This window comes from Pongo pygmaeus, chromosome 14, assembly GCF_028885625.2.
Source record: "Pongo pygmaeus isolate AG05252 chromosome 14, NHGRI_mPonPyg2-v2.0_pri, whole genome shotgun sequence".
NCBI lineage: Eukaryota > Metazoa > Chordata > Mammalia > Primates > Hominidae > Pongo > Pongo pygmaeus.
The window spans coordinates 32,608,305-32,630,324 of NC_072387.2; the positions used below are offsets into that span (position 1 = coordinate 32,608,305).

The 22,020-nt window shown below is 39.9% G+C and overlaps 1 protein-coding gene across 1 annotated transcript in view; it reads right to left on the reverse strand.

Annotated features, from left to right (window-relative positions):
* LOC129011229 (phosphatidylinositol 3,4,5-trisphosphate 3-phosphatase TPTE2-like) overlaps positions 1–22,020 on the reverse strand; it is an 87,119-nt gene that overhangs the window by 12,746 nt on the left and 52,353 nt on the right. Inside the window, exons 16-19 of the mRNA XM_054445978.2 lie at positions 12,878–12,939; positions 10,961–11,041; positions 7,234–7,339; positions 5,226–5,317 (exon numbers count right to left, since the gene is read on the reverse strand). Coding sequence (XP_054301953.1) covers positions 5,226–5,317; positions 7,234–7,339; positions 10,961–11,041; positions 12,878–12,939 — 341 coding nt within the window. The remainder of the gene's footprint in view (positions 1–5,225; positions 5,318–7,233; positions 7,340–10,960; positions 11,042–12,877; positions 12,940–22,020) is intronic.

Genomic DNA, 22,020 nt, shown 5'->3' on the forward strand with positions numbered 1-22,020 from the left:
GCTCCTGGCAGGTTGCTGCCGTCCATGCCCAGCATGGCTCCGGGCTCTCCTTTCATCTGTGCCACTCGGGTACCCACAGCCCTTCTAGCAAGTATTTTTCTATTTCCACTCAAAAATTAAAAAGCTCTATGGCAAACTCCCGACATTGAGCTGCTGATGTGGGTGGTCCGAGCGGTTAGTGTGCTGGTTAGAAAGTTGCTATGCCGGACAGGTTTGCCCTGGACTCTCAAACCCTGTATTTTCATGAACTGCTGCTTTTTTTAGTCCTTTCTGTAGAGTGCCAGGTTTTTCAGGAATGAGTATATCGTGTTTTAGCAGTGACACTTGTCTTACTAGTTGTTCCCTTTCATTTCCTGATGAACTCATCTTGGTCTAGATTGTTGAGGGCCTGGCCAATAAAAGGAAAATCATTCAAATAAGAATAATTTCAATAAGGCCAAGATAGAACGTTTTCAAGGACAATCATGGCCTGAAGATACAGTGGCAATAAAGGTATTTTGAATAAAGTAACACCCACGGACTGGGCGTGGTGGCTCATGCCTTAATACCAGCACTCTGGGAGGCTGAGGCAGGAAGATTGCTTGAGTTCAGGAATTTGAGCTTAGCCTGGGCAACAACGGCAAAACCTCGTCTCTACTAAAAATACAAAAAATTAGCTGGGTGTGCTGGCATGCGCCTATAGTCCCAGTTACTCGGGAGGCTGAGGTGGGAGAATCACCTGAGCCTGGGAGGTTGAGACTGCAGTGAACCAAGATCACACCACTGCACTCCAGTCTCGACAACCAGAGTGAGATGCTGTCTCAAGAAATAAAAAATACAAATAAAAAATTTGTTAAAAAAAAAGTAGCACCCAGCACCAAAGAGGAAATAATAATGATTTCCTGTAGACATAAGGCTAATCAGTGTTTATAATGCAAAGATAACCTCCTTTCAGAGTCTCCCCAAGCTTAGGTGAATTGTGAGCAGGAGTAGTGAATTTCAAAATAATACACCTAGATTACTCTAAGAACAAATATTTCTTTTGACTTCACTTACAATTTTAAACAAAAGCAGAAGTTACCAAAGATTACTTATCTTTCATATTTACCACAATCTTCTTACCCCAACCCCCATGTCTGTGTGTAATTAAAGGAAGCTTGTCAGTAAGCTACCTATTTAGTGGTGGGAATGAGAGAGAGTGTGGGTTGGGAGTTGGGGGACTGCTTGTGTGAAACATTTCTCTCTTCTGGATTTAAAACTTAGTCTTTGTTGCCAATCTGTTAACAGACAGTTTGTAAATGAAGTGGAAGAAAAAAATATAAATTAGCTTTCTAATAAATATGAAATTATAGATGTGAACCAAAGCAGGGAATAAATACTTGACCAAAAATATGTAAGTAAGTGGGTGTTGGGGAATCACAATTTTTAAATATCTCAAGTTTTTGATACGAAAGTTCTATTTCAAAGTTCTTCAAAATGATGCCTGATGTTCCTGCATACTGTGTTCCAAATTTATGTAAATATAAGATGGAAACTGTGAAGTATGTGCCTTCAAAAAAGAAAAAGAAAAACACTGACATTTTATCTATACATATTTAATAGCTCAAGTTTTGGTATGAATGACTTTGAGGCTATACTATTTCTTTGACTCACTCTCATATAAATAAAGGCACCCACAATAAGAAAGGTCTATGCTAGGCCCTGTGGAAAACACAAAAGGAGGTGCAGACTCAGTTGGCCCCTTTTGGGAGCTGTACACATAAGAAACAATAGTAGAATGGTACATAACTTAATCTGTACGATAAAGACTGGGTGTGCTGTTATGCACTATTGGGGGGTAGTTAACAGAAGGTATAGAATGCAAAAATTTCATTAAGGAAGTAGAAATTGAATTGGGCATGAAGCAGTTTAGATAAAGGAAGAAGAGCTCCGAAAATAGACTCTAGTCCAAATGGAGGGAAAAAGACCAGCAATAACACAAAGTAGAAATTAGAAAAATGGCCAGGCACGGTGGCTCACGCCTGTAATCCCAGCACTTTGGGAGGCTGAGGTGGGCAGATCACCTGAGGTCGGGAGTTTGAGACCAGCCTTGAAGGGGTGGCCTGCCTTGAAGGGGTGGGTGTTTCTCATTGGGTGGGATGAGAGACTGAGAAAAGAAAGAGACACAGAGACAAAGTATAGAGAAAGAAAAGTGGGCCCAGGGGACCAGCGCTCAGCAAAGGGAGGACCCACGCTGGCACCAGTCTCTGAGTTCCCTCAGTATTTATTGATCATTATCTCTACCATCTCAGAGAGGGGGATGTGGCAGGACAATAGGGTAATAGTGGGGAGAGAGTCAGCAGGAAAACATGTGAACAAATGTCTCTGTATCATAAACAAGGTTAAGAAAAAGGTGTTGTGCTTTGATGTGCACATACATAAACATCTCAGTGCATTAAAGAGCAGTATTGCTGCCAGCATGTCTCACCTCCAGCCCTAAGGCAGTTTTCTCCTATCTCAGTAGATGGAATATACAATCGGGTTTTACCGGAGCAGGAGACAGATGCCTTCCTCTTATCTCAACTGCAAAGAGGCCTTCCTCTTTTACTAATCCTCTGCAGCACAGACCGTTTATCGGTGTCGGGCTAGGGGGACGGTCAGATCTTTCCCTTCCCACGAGGCCATATTTCAGACTATCACCTGGGGAGAAACCTTGGACAATACCTGGCTTTCCTAGGCAGAGGTTCCTGCAGCCTTCCTCAGTGTTTTGTGTCCCTGGGTACTTGAGATGAGGGAGTGGTGATGACTTTTAACAAGCATGCTGCCTTCAAGCATTTGTTTAACAAAGCATATCCTGCATAGCCCTAAATCCATTAAACCTTGAGTCAACACAGCGCATGTTTCTGCAAGCACAGCATCTCAAGGCAGAAGAATTTTTCTTAGTGCAGAACAAAATGGAGTCTCTTATGTCTACTTCTTTCTACATAGACACAGTAACAGTCTGATCTCTCTTTCTTTTCCCCACAAGCCTGACCAACATGGAGAAACCCCATCTCTACTAAAAATACAAAATTAGCCAGGTGTGGTAGTGCATGCCTGTAATCCCAGCTACTTGGGAGGCTGAGGCAGGAGAATTGCTTGAACCCAGGAGGCAGAGGTTGTGGTGAGCCGAGATTGTGCCAATGCACTCCAGCATGGGCAACAAGAGCAAAACTCTGTCTCAAAAAAAAAAAAAAAAAAAGAAAAAAAATTGGAAAAACAACAACAAACAATGTCAGGCAGTGTGGCTCATGTTTATAATCCCAGCACACTGTGAGGCTGAGGTGGACAGGTTGCTTAAGCCCAGGAGTCTGAGACCAGCCTGGGCAACATAGCAAGTCCCAGCCTCTTCAAAACATAAAAAAAAAAAAACAATTGGGGGATTGCTTGAGCTCGAGAGGTTGAGGCTACAGTGGGCCATGATCATGCCACTGCGCTACAGCCTGGGTGACAGAATGAGACCCTGGCTCAAGAAAAAAAAAAGGAAAGGAAGAAAAGAAGGAAAGAAAGAACCAACTAACTAACTAACCAATTAAATTAGAGTTGTGTTCCAAGAGCCAAAAGGGATGACCCAGTTTATTTGGAATGAAGTCTGCTGGTCAAGCTGCTGATGGAAAAAAGCTCAGGTATTACGTTAGGGCTATTATATCTTAAGAGCTCAAGAGCCAAGGAAATAAGAGAGAAGTTGTTGAAAAATATGGTGGGGCATTTCCTATGTGACAAAGAGGCCTGATAATTATCACATATAACACTTATTTAGTGATTTATAGTTTACAAAGAAACTTTATATGTATTATCTAATTTAATTCCCATTATACTTGGATGTGATATTTATTTTACAGATAAGGATGTTGAGCCAAAGGTGTTAACTGGCTCTGACCATGGGCACACAGTGTGTCTTCTGCTCTCCCTACAATTTTTCACAATGAGAGCAATATTTCAGGATGCATATTTCAGGATTCTATACATTGCATTATATAAGCAGACAGAAAGGGTAAGGAGACCACTGCAGAAATCTAGGCATGAGCAAAGGAGATTCTGGACAATTAGTGGCAGTGAGAACAGAAAGGAAGGAGAACATAGAAAACTGTCAAAGGCATAATCAACAGAGATTGATGACCAACTGGATTTACGGGTCGAGGCAAAGAGAATCAAAGCCCAAGGCGTGAGTGGAAGAATGCTGGTGCCATTTGCAGAGGCAGGGAGAAAGCTCCTTGATAATTCAGACTGGTGAATGCATTTGAGCTGGACTGGAAACCGTTCATGTGGCAGCTCCTGCATCTACAACTCAGTGGGTGCTCATAAATATCTGTTCAGTAAATGAACAAATAATAGTTGAAGTAAGGGGAATGGGTCATCCTTTAAGAATAAAGCATTTGCTAAGAACAGAAAGCCAAGGGTCAGGCCTGGGTGAATGCCCTCAGTCGGGAGAGGCCAAAAAAGCCGGGGGCAGAGTGGGGAGGGGGTGGCAGGGAATAGGGTTAGTAATAGGAGAATTTGAGACAAAGGCCTAGGTAGGAATTCTAAAAGTTTATGGTTATTAGACCATGAAGGATGCTTTCTTACTGTTTCAGAAAAGGTATATAGTTTTAGGCATTTCTTCATTGTAGCAAAACATTGACTACCAGGTCCCTTTTGCTTTGGATAAAGAAGTTCTTCCCCAGTTCATTCACTCTTGCATTGTTTCTCACACGGTCAGCCCACAGAACCTCTGACTTAGAATCACTTGGGACATTGCTAAGTCTATAGATTCTCGGGCCCCATTCCAGATTTCCCGAATCATACTTCAGGGGTACAGCCTAGGAATGTAAATCTTTACAAGCTCCTCAGTGGTTTTCATGCACACTAAACTTTTAGAATCAGTGCTATATAATAAAAGATCAAATGACTGAGAAGAAGAGAATATGCCTAAAAATGACCAGATATGTAAATTAAAATCCTTAATACATTCCTGGGAACATGCTCAGTGTTTGTGGAAGTGTGAAAGGCAAAGCAACACTGACCAGAAATACATTCTGGAAAGCACCCTGAAAAAACTGTTTTGAACAAACAGGTTAATTTATCTCTGGTTTGCATCCAAACCCAGTGACACCAAGTTGGATGGTAACCAGAAAGCGTTATGGAATCTCTTTATGGTGAGTCATAGTTTAGGGAGGTGAACATTGCTGGTTTGACATTCAGCCTTAAAACAAACATCAGAGTTTTTCAATTCACATGTTTTCTCTTACCGAACAATTTCCTAATGAAGTACCGGAAAAGACAACCTTCTTCTCCATTACTATTTGGAATTTTAGATCACATACATCACCTGTTCCAACACCTAAATGAAATAAAAAAGTTAGGTTGGTTAGCATGAACATCAATATGTCTCACCAATTAACATCATGGATTAAAAAGAGAAAAAATTATCCAAGCTAACAATGTATCAATAGTTACTTATTTGGTCTTGCACGGATTTTGTCTTTGAAAGACAAGGCCTCAAGCCTAGTTCTGTCTCCTAAAGCAGATTTTATAAGACTAGAGAAGTGAAAAAAAATATATATAGTTTGGCTTCAAAGACTTAGAATCCCATCACTTTATCTTTCCAGAAAAAATATTTAGGGAAGGTAGGCCGGGCATGGTGGCTCACGTCTGTAATCCTAGCACTTTGGGAGACTGAGGTGGGCAGAGGATTACTTGAGGTTCAGAATTCTAAACCAGCCTGGCCAAGATGGTGAAACCACATCTCTACTAAAAATACAAAAATTAGCCAGGCATGGTGGCACATACCTGTAATCCTAGCTACTCAGGAGGCTGAGACAGGAGAATTGCTTGAACCCGGGAGGCGGAAGTTGCAGTGAGCTGAGATCACACTACTGCACTCCAGCCTGGGCGACAGAACAAGACTGTGTCTCCAAAAAAAAAAAAAGAAAGAAAAAGAAAATTCAGGGAAGGTGACTTGCAACCTTTCTTGCTAATATGTTGCTTTCTTCAGACTTCTAATCATAATGATTCTTAATAATAAATACTGTAGTTTAACTACTTGGGCCCTACTTTAAGGCCAGTTCCTGATGCAAACTCTATAAAAATATAGGATAGTTATATCCAAAAATTCCCGTGGTGTTCAGTATATATTTATAGACAAAGGCTCTTTTGTTCCTTTTTTTCAATTCAAATGACCCACTTCCCTTAGCATTTCCTCAAAGACTTGGTTTCTCAACCAATTAATTTATTGCTTTTCTCTCAACTCTACATTAATTTTAATTCAAATATGTACAAAACTAAAGGTAGAAAATTAAAACAGATATTTTAATAAACTAATGTATTAATTATCTTTGATTGCTCATCTCATATGCTGTTTGTTTTCTTTTCATTTAATTTTGTTTTCACTAACACCATGATATTCATTTGTCATTAGAAATCACAGTTTCTTGCCTCAGTTCCCTCTTTCCCATTCCAGGTGCAGAACTTTCTATTGATGTCTGCCAGAAATCAGTGAAATGTAGAACTAAACTCAGAAGGCTAAAAATACCAGGCTGTCTGTGTGAACACCAGCATCCTGGCCCCATGGCACCTAGAGCACCCAGCACTGGCACCATCTCAGGTCCACAAGCTGGCTGCTAGAAGAGGTTTGCTTTAGGGGTTCCGAAGCATCGCCTCCCTGCTACCTCTCCGGCAGTGGGAGTGGTGAGGCCCCATCCCTTCCACACAGACACATCCTGCTTTCCCGCCTCCCCTGAGTGTAAGCTGGGAGTGAGAGGGTTACAGATGGAGGAGAGAGGGGAAAGGGAGAGCGCAGGGTGATGAGAAAAAAATATGCCTCTAAAAGAAGGTGAGAAAATGATACGATACGGAGACACCTCCACCAAGGCAAACTCTGAACTAGAGGTGGTTCTGAGAAATAAGCAGGCTTGAGGGCACATGGGTCCTCCTCCTCCCTCATCAGAGGCTCCCTCTGCCTGGAAAAGTCCACCCTGGGTTGAGACCAGAGGAGCAATGAGAACAGGAGAGATGGGAAAGGGATGAAGTCCCCCAAATTGGTGATGGAAAAGAAAAAGTGAAGAACATCGAAGGGCTGGCAATCCATGGGCAACTGCAGGAGGAGGGACATACGTGAGGAGGAGTTCCTGTGTGAGGATATGTAAAAAGACAGGTATGAGTTAGGCTCATTTGCATATATAACTATGAGCAAAACTCTCCCAGAGTGGGGACATTGGCCCTCCTGCCCAATTCTTCAATTATGCATAAAGCACTTACCACGAATCGAATAAATAATGAATCTTTTAATAAAGAGTATCCGTCTTGGAGGGAGATTCCAGTTGTAGAGATGTTTCACTTGTGCAAAATATCCAACATATCTATTCTGAAAAGCAACAGAAATCTTCCTTTAAGTGGAGATGAAAAGTCTAAAGTCAGCATTCCTTTTATTTTTTTTGTTGCATAATGCTTGTTAATGGAGGTAAGTAATTAAGAAAACATTTACTGGATGCCATTATATAACTAGACATTTTTAGGGATGCTGCCCCACAACTATGTACCTTGAGGGAAAAATACTGAATTCAGTGCAATGGGGAAGTAACAAGGATGGAGCCAGGCCCTGTTTATAGGCTGCTTATGGTTGAGAGGGCAACTAATCAGAAGCACAACAAAACGGTTACAGCATCATCAGTGTCCAGATAGAAGCTTAGTTGTGATTGAGTTAGAGGAAGGCTTGTGGTTTGGTGAAGAGCAGCTTCCTGGGGAATGGTATAAGTGAAAACTCCAGAGGAATATCTCCAAACCTCAGTAGCAGGTTTCCCGTCATTCTTCTCTTGTTCCTGACAGCTAGAATTTCTTCACTTTGCATTTCCTCAATTCTGTTTTCTCAAGGAAGCCCTGGAATTCTCTTAGCCTTGTCCTTTCCCTGGGGCAAGCTGTTCACAACGGCTGTCCCCTGAATCTTTCTTCAAGGTATTGAAGAGCTCTGGTACTCAATCAACTGGTTCAGAATTCAAAAGTTGGCCATCATGGTGGCTCCCGCCTATAATCCCAGCACTTTGGGAGGCCGAGGTGGGCAGATCACCAGGCGTCAGGAGTTTGAGACCAGCCTCGCCAACAGGGTGAAACCCTGTTTCTACTAAAAGTACAAAAATAGGCCATGCGTGCTGATGAGCACCTATAATCCCAGTCACTCGGGAGGCTGAGGCAGGAGAATCGCTTGAACCCAAGAGGTCGAGGTTGCAGTGAGCTGAGATTGCACCATTGCACTCTAGTCTGGGCGACAGAGCGAGACTCTGTCTCAAAAATTAAAAACAAAACAAAACTCACAGGTTCACAGACTGTTCCTTACCCATTGGGAAATGCTCATTAAAGTAACTAACTGCCATACTTCCCTTTAGAAAGGGCCAGTCATGAGACAGGCTCATGAAAGTCCTTAACTTAGGAGTAGATGTAGTCAGTAGAATGGCCCACAATGCAGGATCAGAATGTGATGGTGTCTGAGAATCACCACCAGACACAGAGGGCACTCTGTCCTGAGGTCTTGCCAACACAGCTCTCAAACGTGCAGCTGAGTCCCTTTGTTGCTTTTTCAGTGAATCAGAAGAGATTCAGTTGCAGCCTTTGGTGTGCTAGTTCTGGACTAAAATTAGGGAAACTATGCACGACTGCAGAAGAAATGGGGATGAGGAGACGTGTGGGGAGAGTTGTTGAAGGAGCTCCATCTAGCATTCCCTTAGCTTCTGCCACTAGATTCTCCACCTTTCCCTAAGGGCTGTAAACCACCAGGGCCCTCAAGCTGCTTGTGCTCCCACGCTTCCTTCTCCTACAACTTAAAACAACATGGATTTGTAGTAGAAATTAATATAACCAACACATAGGAGGCACTCACTACAAACAAAAAGATATTATGAGAAAAGGGTGGAAAGATGGGTAAGCCATGGGCTTTGCCTTTAAAGGGGATACAGAAGTCACCACTTCAAATAACTAGAGAATGATGCAGTGACACAGTCCCTAAAAGAAACACAAAGGGCTCCAAGAATTGAAAAAGCAAGAGACTACTTCAGGCTGAGAAGGGAAAGGGACTCTAGGAATAGGGGCATGAGCAATGGCATGAGGGTATCAAGTGTCCATAGGCTGGGAAAGGGCACACAGTCTAAATGTGTTGGAGTATGGGATGTGTGCATGCACATAGCGGAAGAGAAGGTTGGAAAAGTCAAAGTGTGGCTCTTGAGTGCCAGGTTGAAACGTTTAGTTTCTTGCCATTGGCAGTGGGGACACAGTATGGATTTTGAGCATGGAAATGGCATGATTAGGGCTGCACTTCAGTAAATTCACCTATCACTTTTAGCTTAGGGTCTATGACTATCTTTATTTTGTTTTGCTTTGTTTTGTTTTGTGCTTGGGTGTGGGAGAAAAGTATCAGTGGATAAGGCTGAGTTCTTCTGGCCCAAACTAAAGGTTTAGGGCCAGTAGGTAGAGTGTTCTTCTAACGGGGCCAAGAGTACTCACTCAGCTCCCACCACTTAAAGAAAAACTCATTTACAGCCACATCCAAATCCATTTAGGAATTCCCAACCTGCTCTCACTTCGGTTTCAGGAGCAATATAAAAAAGGCAATATAAATGAGAAGCTGTGCACAGCAAGGGCTTCAGAGACTGACATCTAGATTTCAGTCCTTGGTTCAAAAGTTACTTTCTCTGAACCTCAATTTTCTAATTTATAAGATGAGAATCATAGTAGTGCCTACTCATAGAGTTACCGAGAATATTAAATGAGATAGTGAATATAGAACTCTTAGAATAGTTCAGCAAAGTCTAGAATGTTGTAAATGCTATAGGATAAACATTCTGGTTTCTGTAATAAACAAACTACAAGTAATAAAAAATGGTGAGAAATCTATGAACTTAGATTCTTAAAAGAGACTTAGGAGACACAGTAACCAAATGAAATGTGTGGACTTTGTTTGAATTCTGATTAAACAAACTAAATTTTCAAAGATTTTAAGACAATTTTGGAAACAAACATGGACTACAAATTTGATATGAAGGATTTTTAAGGTATAATATTTTTAGATATGATAGAAAGTGTTAAGGTTTTTTGTTGCTGTTTTAAGAGTACTTAAATGTCATACTAAAATGCTGTGGGATAAAATGATCTGACGACTGAAATTTCCTTTACAATAACTCAGATTTAGGGAAAGCAAGAGTGGAGAGTGGGGTTGGGGGGTGTGAGTGGAGTGGGAAAAGAATGGATGAAATGTAGCTGGCTGCCGGCTGAAATGGCTGCTGTAGCAATGTGATGACTATACGAGGATATATTGTATGATTCTCTGGACTTTTGTATATGATTAAAATTTTCCATAACAAAATGTTTCTAAAAGAAAAAACAGAGTAACAGTGTATATTTCATATAGGTGTTATGGGTATTAAATGAGATATGTAAAAGTGTAATACTGTCTGGTATGCAGAAGGGGTTTTGAAAAGTTTATTTCCCCTTTTATTTTCTCTTTTAAAATACACCTCCCCCACAACACACAGAAAAGACACACACACACACACACACACACATACCAGGAGTCATCCAAAAAACAGTTCTTTGTGATGTTCTGTAAGGGCTGAATTGCCCTAGTGAGGGTTTGTGAAAGACTTGGATCTTTTTTACATTGAAATCAAAGGGTGGTGATTTTAGATACACTTCAGGGTCCTGAAGCCTTGGGTATTGGACCTTCCTACTTCGGGAAAATAATCAACTCCTGAGCTCCATAAACAATAACCAGTATAGAATAGAAAGCAGGATTCTCTGAGGAGAAGCCAGAGTCCCCAGCATGTGGGCAGCAACTGAAGCGTGACCCTCAGACTCAGGGAGGGACCAAGGCCTGTTTCAGGGCATCCAACTGCTGCTGCCTGATCACCAAAGGAGAAGAGTGTAAAATGAAACCAAATAACAGGTGGCAATCTGAACCCACTCCCCTAAAAAAACTCCCATTTTTAAAAAGAAAACTTACCTGAGAAGGAGTTTCTAGTTCCTGAAATTTACTGCTGTGGGTTTTATCTGTTCGCCTTTCTCCAAAATAATACAGGCTTTCCTACAAAAAAGGGTACAATCCAACCATGGTTCATCTGCACTCTTTCCTTTCCTACATTAGGTACTTTAGTGTTTCTACACCCACCTTCTTTCCTAAAGTCAGTGATTTTGTTTGTTTGTTTTTTGGTAGAGTCTTGCTCTGTAACCCAGACTGGAGTACAGTGGCAGGATCTAAGTCACTGCAACCTCTGCCTCCTGGGTTCAAATGATTCTGCTGCCTCAGCCTTCTGAGTAGCTAGGACTACAGGTGTGTACCACCACGCCCAGCTATTTTTTGTATTTTTAGTAGAGATAGGGGTTTCACCATGTTGGCCAGGCTGCTCTCAAACTCCTGACCTCATGATCCGCCTGCCTCAGCCTCCCAAAGTGCTGGGATTACAGGCGTGAGCCACCCGTGCCCAGCCGAGTGATCTTTGGGCACAGGCTACCGAAAATAACAAAATTAGGACTTCTCTCATTCAAGGATTCATACACTCATAAAATTTTAGAGCTGGAAAGACCTTAAAAAGCATTTGGTCCAACCCTTCTTTCCATATGACAAATGACAACACTGAGACCAAAAGAAAGCCAAGCAATCTGCCATGGAGATGCTGCAGCCACTTAGAAGCAGCACAGGCCTGGAATACAGGTCCCTGGATCTCAGTCTAGGGCTCTGGATCAATGGCTGTCAATGACTTTCAAACCTTTTGTTTTTTAAGCTGCAATCCACATTAATAAACCTAGGAGACACACACACACACACACACACACACACACACACACACACACACACACACACACACACACCCCCCCAATATTTAAGCCTTTTGATATTTTCTATTCTGCTCTATTCCATTTTATTTTTAAAAGATGTCAGTTACAACCCAGTAACTTTAAAATTCACTGATAAATCATGATCCATAGCTTGAAAAACACCATCCTAGAACACCCATTTTCAAAATCTGTGTATCTCAAACGAGAGAAAGCAAAGGTGGTGGAATTGGAGTTTGGGCACTGTGCACAACCACCACCTCTTCCCTAGACTGCAGGCCAAACAACTCCAGCACAGCTGCTGGAAATGGTAGCATCTCAGCAAGAAAATGGCAGAAAGAAAAATGACTGAGAACTCTGCTTTAAGTGGAAACAGCCCACCTTGTCTTATCAGAAATTTCTAGAGGTCACAGACTCCACATGTATTGACTAAGCAAAGATATTTACATTCAGGAGAGGCTTTGTTTTGAGTTGCAAAATGTTGCTTTTTATCTACCTAAGAGTTGTGAGGATGGGCAAGGCTCTTTGGAGAATTTATCTAATTAAGCTTGATACTATTCTCACGAGGAAGGAAGAAGTCATGGTACCGGCGGGAGTAAGAGCAGGGCCAGGTGAAGTGAGGGAAGCATCTTGATTACTGAATGTTTTTTTTCTGTGTAAAAGGTGAGCTTTTCACCCTATCATGAAATTGTTAGCTTTACTCCCCTCACCTTAATCCTGCCCCATCAGGTCTTGTCTTTATTTAAAATGTTGATATTGTATACATCATAGATTTTTGCATTAATTTTTATTAAAATATTGCATTAAAATTATTTATTTTAATCATTACAATTTTTAGCATTCCCTTAAATTTTGCACCTCATTGACCTCACTCTAGTCCTGGCCCAAAGAGATTCTGAAGTCAGCTACTAACTAGTGCACGTTAAACAAGAAAGTATCAAAAACAGACTTTCTAAAAACTGCTTCTCTAATTATAATTTTACTAAGCACCATGACTAAAATAATCATCTTAATGTCCTACCAGTGATGTTTCAGAACTAGCAAACTCAATCATCATAAGACAAAGTTTGTAGAACATCTTTCATACCTCTGCAGTTAAAAATATTTCAGAGGCAATAAGGCAGGCATAAACCATAGTTCCGGTTCTTCCTAGAAAAGAAAAGAAGTTAGTTCAAGGAACATACGTGGTATAAAAATACACTCAGAAATATTCAAGGAGTGCATTTTAAGTTGATTTTCTTTCTTTTTTTTGAGACAGGGTCTTGCTGTGTCACGCAGGCTGGAGTGCAGTGGCACAATCTTGGCTCATTGCAACCTCCGCCAAACAGGTGAAAACTACGCAAATTACATTCACAGTAAAAATATCTCTCACCATCTCTCCACAAAAGGACACGATGAGGTTTTTACTAAATCTGTAAGAAAGCAACAATTATGTCTTTTATAATTTTTTTGGATAATAGAAAAAAGAAAAATTCCCAACTCATTTAGTAGATTAATATAACTGATTCCAAAATTGCACAAATATAGTAGAAGAAAAGATAATTTTACACCAGTCTCACATATAAATGTAGATTTAAAAATATACATATATTTTCAAAGTGAATTCAGCAATGTAGAAACACCATGTATCAACACCAAGTGCCATTTTGCTTAAGGATGCAAGGATGTTTTTTCCAAGATGGCAGATTACAGGCTTTTAGCATGTCTCAGTCATTTGGAAATAGCAAGCAAGTACATAAAGACCAACTCTGTGGGCTTTAATTCAAGAAAGAAAATGGCAATTCCCCGGAATTACGAAGGACATCCCAGATCCTGGGGAGGACAATGCAGGCAAGCAGCCCTCAGGACAGCATTCGACTGATAAAAGTGAAGCCTCAGTATGTGGGAGAGGCAGACAGCATCCCTCTGTCTCACCTTTCCACTGGAGATCCACGCAACCCGGGCAGAGGAAGAGATTGTTTCTCCCAAGCCTTGGAGCTCATTTGAGGAGAGACTTGGAGACTTTGTGGGGGAAAGACACAGGGAAACGCTGCCGGCATTTTCCCAAACTTGGACTGGGAGCAGGACAACACTGGGGAAATCTTCCCTATCTGGCCCCACCCATCTTGTGCCCCCAATCCCCCTACCCCTAGGGCTGAGGGAGCTCAGATTAATGTGTACTCAGGAAATCAGCCCATTGCCTGGGGAAACAGAGAGCTCCTCCCAATAAACAAGGATCAAGTACATAGCCGGCGGCACTGGCAACAGCCAGCTCTTACCCATGGCGCCATCTACTGGCTTGTCGGTCAAACCACACACCCAATATAAAACCTGCCGACGGAAGTGCATGGGGCTACAGAAGCAAAGCCGAAAGACCCTACCCAGCATGCTCTACAGTCACACACCCTAGGGAGCAGGGAAAGGGAAAGAAGAAAAAAATAACAATAATATTATAGGAAAGGAAAGAAAAAGAAATATCCTACTCAAACAAAAATAATTACACAAATTAGAAGTGCTAGCATCTCCAGATGAGAAGGACCCACGCAAGAATTCTGGCACCATGAGAAATCTGAATGTAGTGACACTACCAAAGGATCACACTAGCTCTCTGGCAATGCTTCCTACCCAAATGAAAACTCAGAAATGACAATAAGCAATTCAAAGCTTGGGTTGCAAGGAAGCTCAATGAGATTCAAGGTTGAAATCAACAAAAAGAAACTTCTACATCAATCTGGGAAATGAAGGAAGAGATAAACATCTTAATAAGAAATCAATCAGAACTTCTAGAATTAAAAAAACTCACTTAAGGAATTTCAAAATACAACTGAAAGCTTTATCAATAGACTGGACAAAGTAGAAAACATAATTTCAGAGCTTGAAGACTGGTCTTTTGAACTAATCCAGTCAGACAAAAATAAAGAAAAAAGATTTTTTAAAAGTGAAGAAAGTCAGAAATATGAGATTATGTAAAGTGATCAAACCTATGAATTACTGGCATGCCCGAGAGAGAAAGAGAAAAAGAAAACAACCTGGAAAACATAGTTGATGGAATAATTCAAGACAATTTCTTGAATCTTGCTAGATAGACATCTAAGTACAATAAAGCCAGACAGCACCTGTGAGATACTATAAAAAATGAACATTACCAAGGCATATACTCACCAGACTGTCCAAGGTCACTGTCAAAGAAAAAGCCCTAAAGGCACTGGAGAAAAAGGCCAGATCACATACAAAGGTAGCCCCATCAGGATAAGAGCAGACTTCTCAGCAGAAACCTTACAAGCCAGGAGAGATTGAGGGGTCTATTTTCAGAATTCTTAAAATAAATTACAATCAAGAGATTCATATCCTGCCCAACTAAGCTTCATGAGTGAAGGAGAAGTAAAAATATTTTCTAGAGAAGCAAATGCCAAGAGAGTTACCACTAGACCAGTCTTACAAGAGATGCCTAAGGGAGTTCTAAACGTGGAAATGAAAGAATGATACCTGCTATCATAAAAACACACTGAAGTACACAGCTCACAGACCCTATAAAACAACCACACAATAGAAAGTACAAAAAAACCAGCTAACAGTTTCATGATAGGGTGAAAAGCTCACATGTCAATAGTAACCTTCAATGTAAACACACCACTTAAAAGTCACAGAGTGGGCTGGGTGCGGTGGCTATTCCTGTAATCCCAGCACTTTGGGAGGCCAAGGTGGGCAGATCACGAGGTCAGGAGGTCAAGACCATCCTGGCCGATGTGGTGAAACCCTGTCTCTACTAAAAATATAAAAATTAGCCAGGCGTAATGGCACATGCCTATAATCCCAGCTACTCAGGAGGCTGAGGCAGGAGAATCACTTGAACCCGGGAGTCAGAGGTTGCAGTAAGCCAATATCATGCCACTGCACTCTAGCCTGATGACAGAGCGAGATTCTGAAAAAAAAAAAAAAAAAAAAAGAAAGAAAGAAAGGTCACAGAGTGGCAAGTTGGATTAAAAAAACAAAACCCATCTGTCTGCTGTCTTCAAGAGACCCATCTCACATGTAACAACACCAATAGGTTCGAAGTAAAGGGTTGAAGAAAGATCTATCACACAAAGAAAACACAAAAAAGAGCAGGGGTCACTATTCCTAAAACAGATAAAAAAGGCTTTAAACCAACAATAGTAAAAAAGGACAAAGAAGAGCATTACATAATGATATGGAGTTCAATTCAACAAGAAGCCTTAACTATCCTAAATATATATGCACCCAACATTGGCTCACCCAGGTTAATAAAACAGATACTTCTAGACCTATGAAAAGACAGCCACACAACAATAGTCAGGGGACTTCAACACCCCACTGATAACATTACACAGATCATAAAGACTGAAAACTAACAAAGAAATTCTGGACTTAAATTCAACACTTGACCAATTGGACCTAATAGAAACCTAAAGAACTCCCAGCATTTTGGGAAGCTGAGGCAGATGGGCAGATCACAAGGTCAGGAGTTTGAGACCAGCCTGGCCAATATGGTGAAAACCCGTTGCTACTAAAAATACAAAAATTAGCCAGGTGTGGTGGCAGGTGCCTGTAATCCTAGCTATTCGGGAGGCTGAGGCAGGAGAATTGCTTGAACCCAGGAGGTGGAGGTTGCAGTGAGCCAAGATCATGCCACTGCACTCCAGCCTGGACAACAGAGTAAGACTCCATCTCGAAAAAAAAAGAAAAATAAAACACCTATGAACCAAAAAAGCCCAGATCAGATGTATTCACAGCTGAATTCTATCAACTATACAAAGAAGAACTGGTACCAGTTCTACTGAAACTATTCCAAAAAACTGAGGAAGGACTCTTCCCTAATTCATTCCATGAATCCTGCATCACCCTGAAACCAAAACCTGGCAAAGACACAATAAAAAAAAGAAAACTAAAGGGTAATCTCAACGATGAAGACGGCCACACAAATCCTTAACAAAATACTGGCAAACCAAATCCAACAGCACATCAAAAAGTTCACAATCAAGTAAGCTTCATTCCAAGGATACAAGATTCAGCATATGCAAACCAATAAATGTGATTCACCACACAAACAGGATTAAACAGAAACCACATGATCATCTCAATAGATGCAGAAAAAAAAGCTTTTGATAAAATTCAACATCTTTCTTGATAAAAAAAAAACACTCAAGAAACTAGGAATCAAAGGAACATACTTCAAAATAGAGCCATGCGCCAGGTGCAGTGGCTCACATCTGTAATCCCAGAACTTTGGGAGGCCAAGGCAGGCAGATCAGTTGAGGTCAGGAGTTCAAGACTAGCCTGGCCAACATAGTGAAACTCCGTCTTTACTAAAAATACAAAAATTAGCCGGGCGTGGTGGCACATACCTGTAATCCCAGTGACTCAGACGGCTGAGGCAGGAGAATTGCTTGAACCCAGGAGGCAGAGGTTGCAGTGACCGAGATTGCACCACTGCATTCCAGCATGGGTGACAGAGCAAGACTCCATCTCAAAAAACAAACAAACAAACAAAAAAACATGCTGGGCATGCTGGCTCATGCTTGTAATCCCAGCACTTTGGGAGGCTGAGGTGGGTAGATCACCTGAGGTTAGGAGTTCGAGAGCAGCCTGGCCAACTTGGTGAAACCCCATCTCTACTAAAAATACAAAAATTAGCTAGGCGTGGTGGCAGGTGCTTGTAATCCCAGCTACTTGGGAGGCTGAGGCAGGAGAATCACTTGAACCTGGGAGGTGGAGGTTGCAGTGAGCCAAGATTGCGCCATTGCACTCCAGCCTGGGCAAGAAGAGTGAAACTCCATCTCAAAAAAAAAAAAAAAAAAAAAAGAAATCATTTCCTTTGCAGCATCATGGATGCAGCTGGAAGTCATTATCCTGAGCAAATTAATGCAGGAATAAAAAACCAAATACCATATGTTCTCACTCATAAGTGAAAGCTAAACAATGGGTGCTCATGGACACCAAGGTGGCAATAATGGACCCTGGGGAGTTCTAGAGGGGGCACAGCAGAAAAGGGCACAGGTTGAAAAACTAACTATTGGGTCCTGTGCTCAGTACCTGGGTGATGTGATCAATCACACCCCAAACCTCAGCATCACACAATATTACCAATAAACCTGCATATGTACTTCCAAATCTAAAAGTTAAATTATACCAAAAATCTAAGCTCAAAAAGAAAAAAAAAGTCTTTTGCCCATTAAAAAACAAATAACAAAAAATACAAGAATCATCCTATATCAGAAATCTATATTAATGCAATTTATCATATTCATTGATTAAAGAAGACATACCTTACAATTATCTCAATTAATGCAGGAAAAAGCATTCACTAAAATTCAGCCTGCACCTGTGACTTTAAAAATTAACAACAATTAGGAAACTTCCTTAACTCAACAAAGAGAATCTACCAAAATACCTACCAGGAACATCATATTAATGACATCATATTGACAGCATTTTCTTTAAAGCCTGGAATTAAACAAAAGTGCCCTCTCTTCACTGCTTCCATTTAACAGTATACTGCAGAGCCTAACCAGTGTAGAAAGTCAGTGTAGTAAGTAAATCTTTAGAATAACTCCTTAATCTAATGAGAGAGTTTAGGGAGATTTCTAGATGCAGGCTCAACATAAACAAAAATTAATAGCTAAATCAAGGATGCAGGTTGAAATATTTACAGTAATTAATAAAAACACAGAAAAGGAGTATATGACTTCCAAGGTAATGACAGAGGGTGAGAAGGAAAGAATTATATTATTAAAATTCAATCGAATGAAAACAGAACGTCAGTAGGAAAATAGAAGAGTTAAATAAAATAGATGTACATAGAACACTGTTCTCAACAATGCATAATACATGTTATTTTCAAATGCACAGAAAACATTTGACAATATCGACCAAATTCCGGGCCATAAAGCAAGTCTAAACAAATTTCAAAGAACTGAAAAAGAAAAAAATACATAGTATGTTCTGTGTCCACAACACAATATAATCAGAAATCAAAAATTTAAAGGTAAATACAAAATTCTCATATGTTTGGAAATAAGGAAGTATACTTCTACATTACTCATGGGTCAAAAAAAAACAAGCACAGAGTTGGAAAATAGTTTGAAGTAAAATAAAAACACTACAAATAAAAGTTTATGGGATGAAGCTAAAGCAATTCTTAGAGGAAATCTTGTAGCCTTAAATGGTAAATAGAAAAGAGAGTGGTCGACACTCTAAGAATTATCCATGTCAAGAAGTCAGGAAAAGAAAAAATTAACCCAAGGAGTACAGAAGAAAATACTAAATATCATAGTAATTGAGGAAATAAAAAATAGAGACCACCAATAAGGCCAAAAATTTGGTACTTTTAAAAGACTAGTAAAATTGATAAATCCCTGGTGAGACTAATCAAAAGAAAAAAAGGGGAAGGCACCAAGAAAGCAATGTCAGGAATAAAAAAGGGAACACCTCTGTAGACATTAAAATGGTAAAATGATATTGTGAACAATTTGATGTCCGGACATTTGCAGAGTTAGATTAAATAGACAAATGCTGGGAAAACTATAATCTACCAAAATGGGCAAAAGAAATAAAATTATAAAAACATTCTATATATGGAATTGAGCCGTAATTTAAAGACTTCTCTCCAGAGAAAACTCTAGCCCAATGTGCATTCACTGGTGAATTTCACTTTACACTTAAGAAGGAAAAACATCAGCATGCATAAATTTACCCAGAGAATAAAAACAGAGAAAATGAAATCTAACTCATTTTACGAAGCCAAGATTTGAAAAAACTATGAGAAAGGAAAATTATAACCAATCGCCCAGATGACATGAATTTGAAAATCCTAAACAAAATATTAACAAACAGAATCCGGCAATTTAATAATAAAATAATTTAATAAATATTTAACAAAATAATACAGCACAACTAAATTACGTTTATTCCAGAAATATGTTTGTTTACCACTTAATCAATGTAATTAACCACATTTATTTATAGGATAAAGTAGAAAAATTATCATTTCAAAGATTCGGAAAAATCTTTAAGAATTCAACATCCATTCATGATTAAAAAAAAAAAACTCTTAGCAAGCTAAAAGAATTTCTTTTTTCTTTCTTTCTTTTTTTTTTTTGTTTCGCTTTTTGAGACAGAGTCTCACTCTGTCATCCAGGCTGGAGAGCAGTGGTGTGATCTTGGCTCACTGCAACCTCTGCTTCCTGGGTTCAAATGATTCTCGTGCCTCAGCCAGAGTAGCTGGGATTACAGGCATGTGCCACCACACCTGGCAAATTTTTGTATTTTTCAGTAGAGACAGGGTTTCACCATGTTGCCTAGGCTGGTCTTAAACTCCTGGCCTCAAGTGATCTGCCCCCACTGGGCCTCCCAAAGTACTGGGATTACAGGTGCAAGCCATGGCGCCCAGCCAAGGAATTTCTTAATCGATAAATGGTAGCTAATACACACACACACACACACACACACACACACACACAGAGTCATAAAGCAATTGGAGAGATGTTGAAAGCTTTTCCTTTGAGAATGGAACTGTATGTTGATGGCTGCTATTGCCACTTCTAATTCTACACTGTACTGAAGGTTCTAGCCAGTGCTAGGGGAGATAAATGACTGAAATGGAAAAAATACAATTTATTATTTTCATATGATGTAATCATGTACCATAAAATCCAAAAGAATCTATAGATGAATTAGTAGAACTAATAAGTGAGTTTAGGCTGGGCATGGTGGCTCAGGCCTGCAGTCCTAGCACTTTGGGAGGCGGAGGCTGAGGCTGGCAGATCATTTGAGCACAGGAGTTTGAGACCAACCTGGACAACACAGCGAAACCCCATCTCTACAAAAAATGAAAAAATTAGCTGGGCATGGTGGCACCTGCCTGCAGTGCTAGCTACTCAAGAGGCTGATATAGGAGGATCACCTGAGCCCAGGGAGGTTGAGGCTGTACTGAGCCATGATCATGCCACTGCACTCCTGCCTGGGTGGCAGAATGAGACGCTACCTCAAAAAAAAAAAAAAAAAAAAGTGAGTTTAGGAAAGTTGCTAATTGCAAGATTAATAAATAAAATGAACTGCATTTAAAACAATAAAAAACATTTAGAAAATAAACATTTTAAAGGGATATCATTTAAATAATCACAAAAACATCTAAGAATAAATCTCACCAAAAATATGCAAGCTTTCTATACAGAAAATGAGAAAGCATTATAAAGAGAAATTGAAGAGGACCTAACTAAATGAGAGAATACCTCTGGTTCATGGATTGGATGAGTCAATATTGTAAAGATTCAATTCTCCCCAGTCTATAAATTCAATGCAATTCCAAACAAATTTCTATCCAGTGTGTGTAATTTGACTAGTTGATTCCCAAATTTATATGGAAATATAGATGACCTAAAATACCCAAACGATTGTGAAGAAAAAGAAAAAGATGATGAGGACGTATTAGAAAGCTACAGTAAGATAGTTGTGCTATTGGCACACAGATGAAAAATCAATGAACAGAATAGAAAGGTCAGAAACAGATTCATGTTCTTCAGGGTAGTAAAGAAATGAAAATCTTCTGAACCAGTGTGCTGGAATAACTGGATAGCCATACATGGAAAAAGATGAAACCTGATGTCTTCCTCACACCACACACATAAATCAATTTTAAAAGGAATGAACCTTCTCGAAGAAAATATAGTAGTAAAATGTCCTTTAAACTCAAGGAAAATTGTCTTAATCAGGACACAAAAACACAAACTTTATAAAGGGAAAGCATGATACCTATGATGGTAATACAACTAAGAACTTCTGTTAACCAAAAGATACTCCTGAGAGAGAGAAAAGGCAAATCACAGAGCAGAAAAGCTTTCTTGAATACATTTATGACCAATAACAGAATTGAAATCAGAATACATAAAGAACTCCTACAATCAGGAGAAAAAAGATGAATAATCCAGGAGAAAAATGGTTAAGAAAATTAAAAAGTTACTTTACATAAAGGATATCCAAATAATAATCTTAAGAAAACTTCCTCAATCTTATTAGTAATTATAGAAATGCAAATGATCACCACCATAAGATGCCATCACACAAACACCCAAAGGCTAAAAATAAAAATACTTAGAATTGCAAGTATTGGGGAAGATATGGAATGCTTGAAGTGTACAATACCAGTGGAGTAAAAATTGGTACAACTGTTTTAGAAAACAGGTGACATTATCAAGTAAAGTTCAAGATTCATTACCCTAAGACAGAACAATTTTA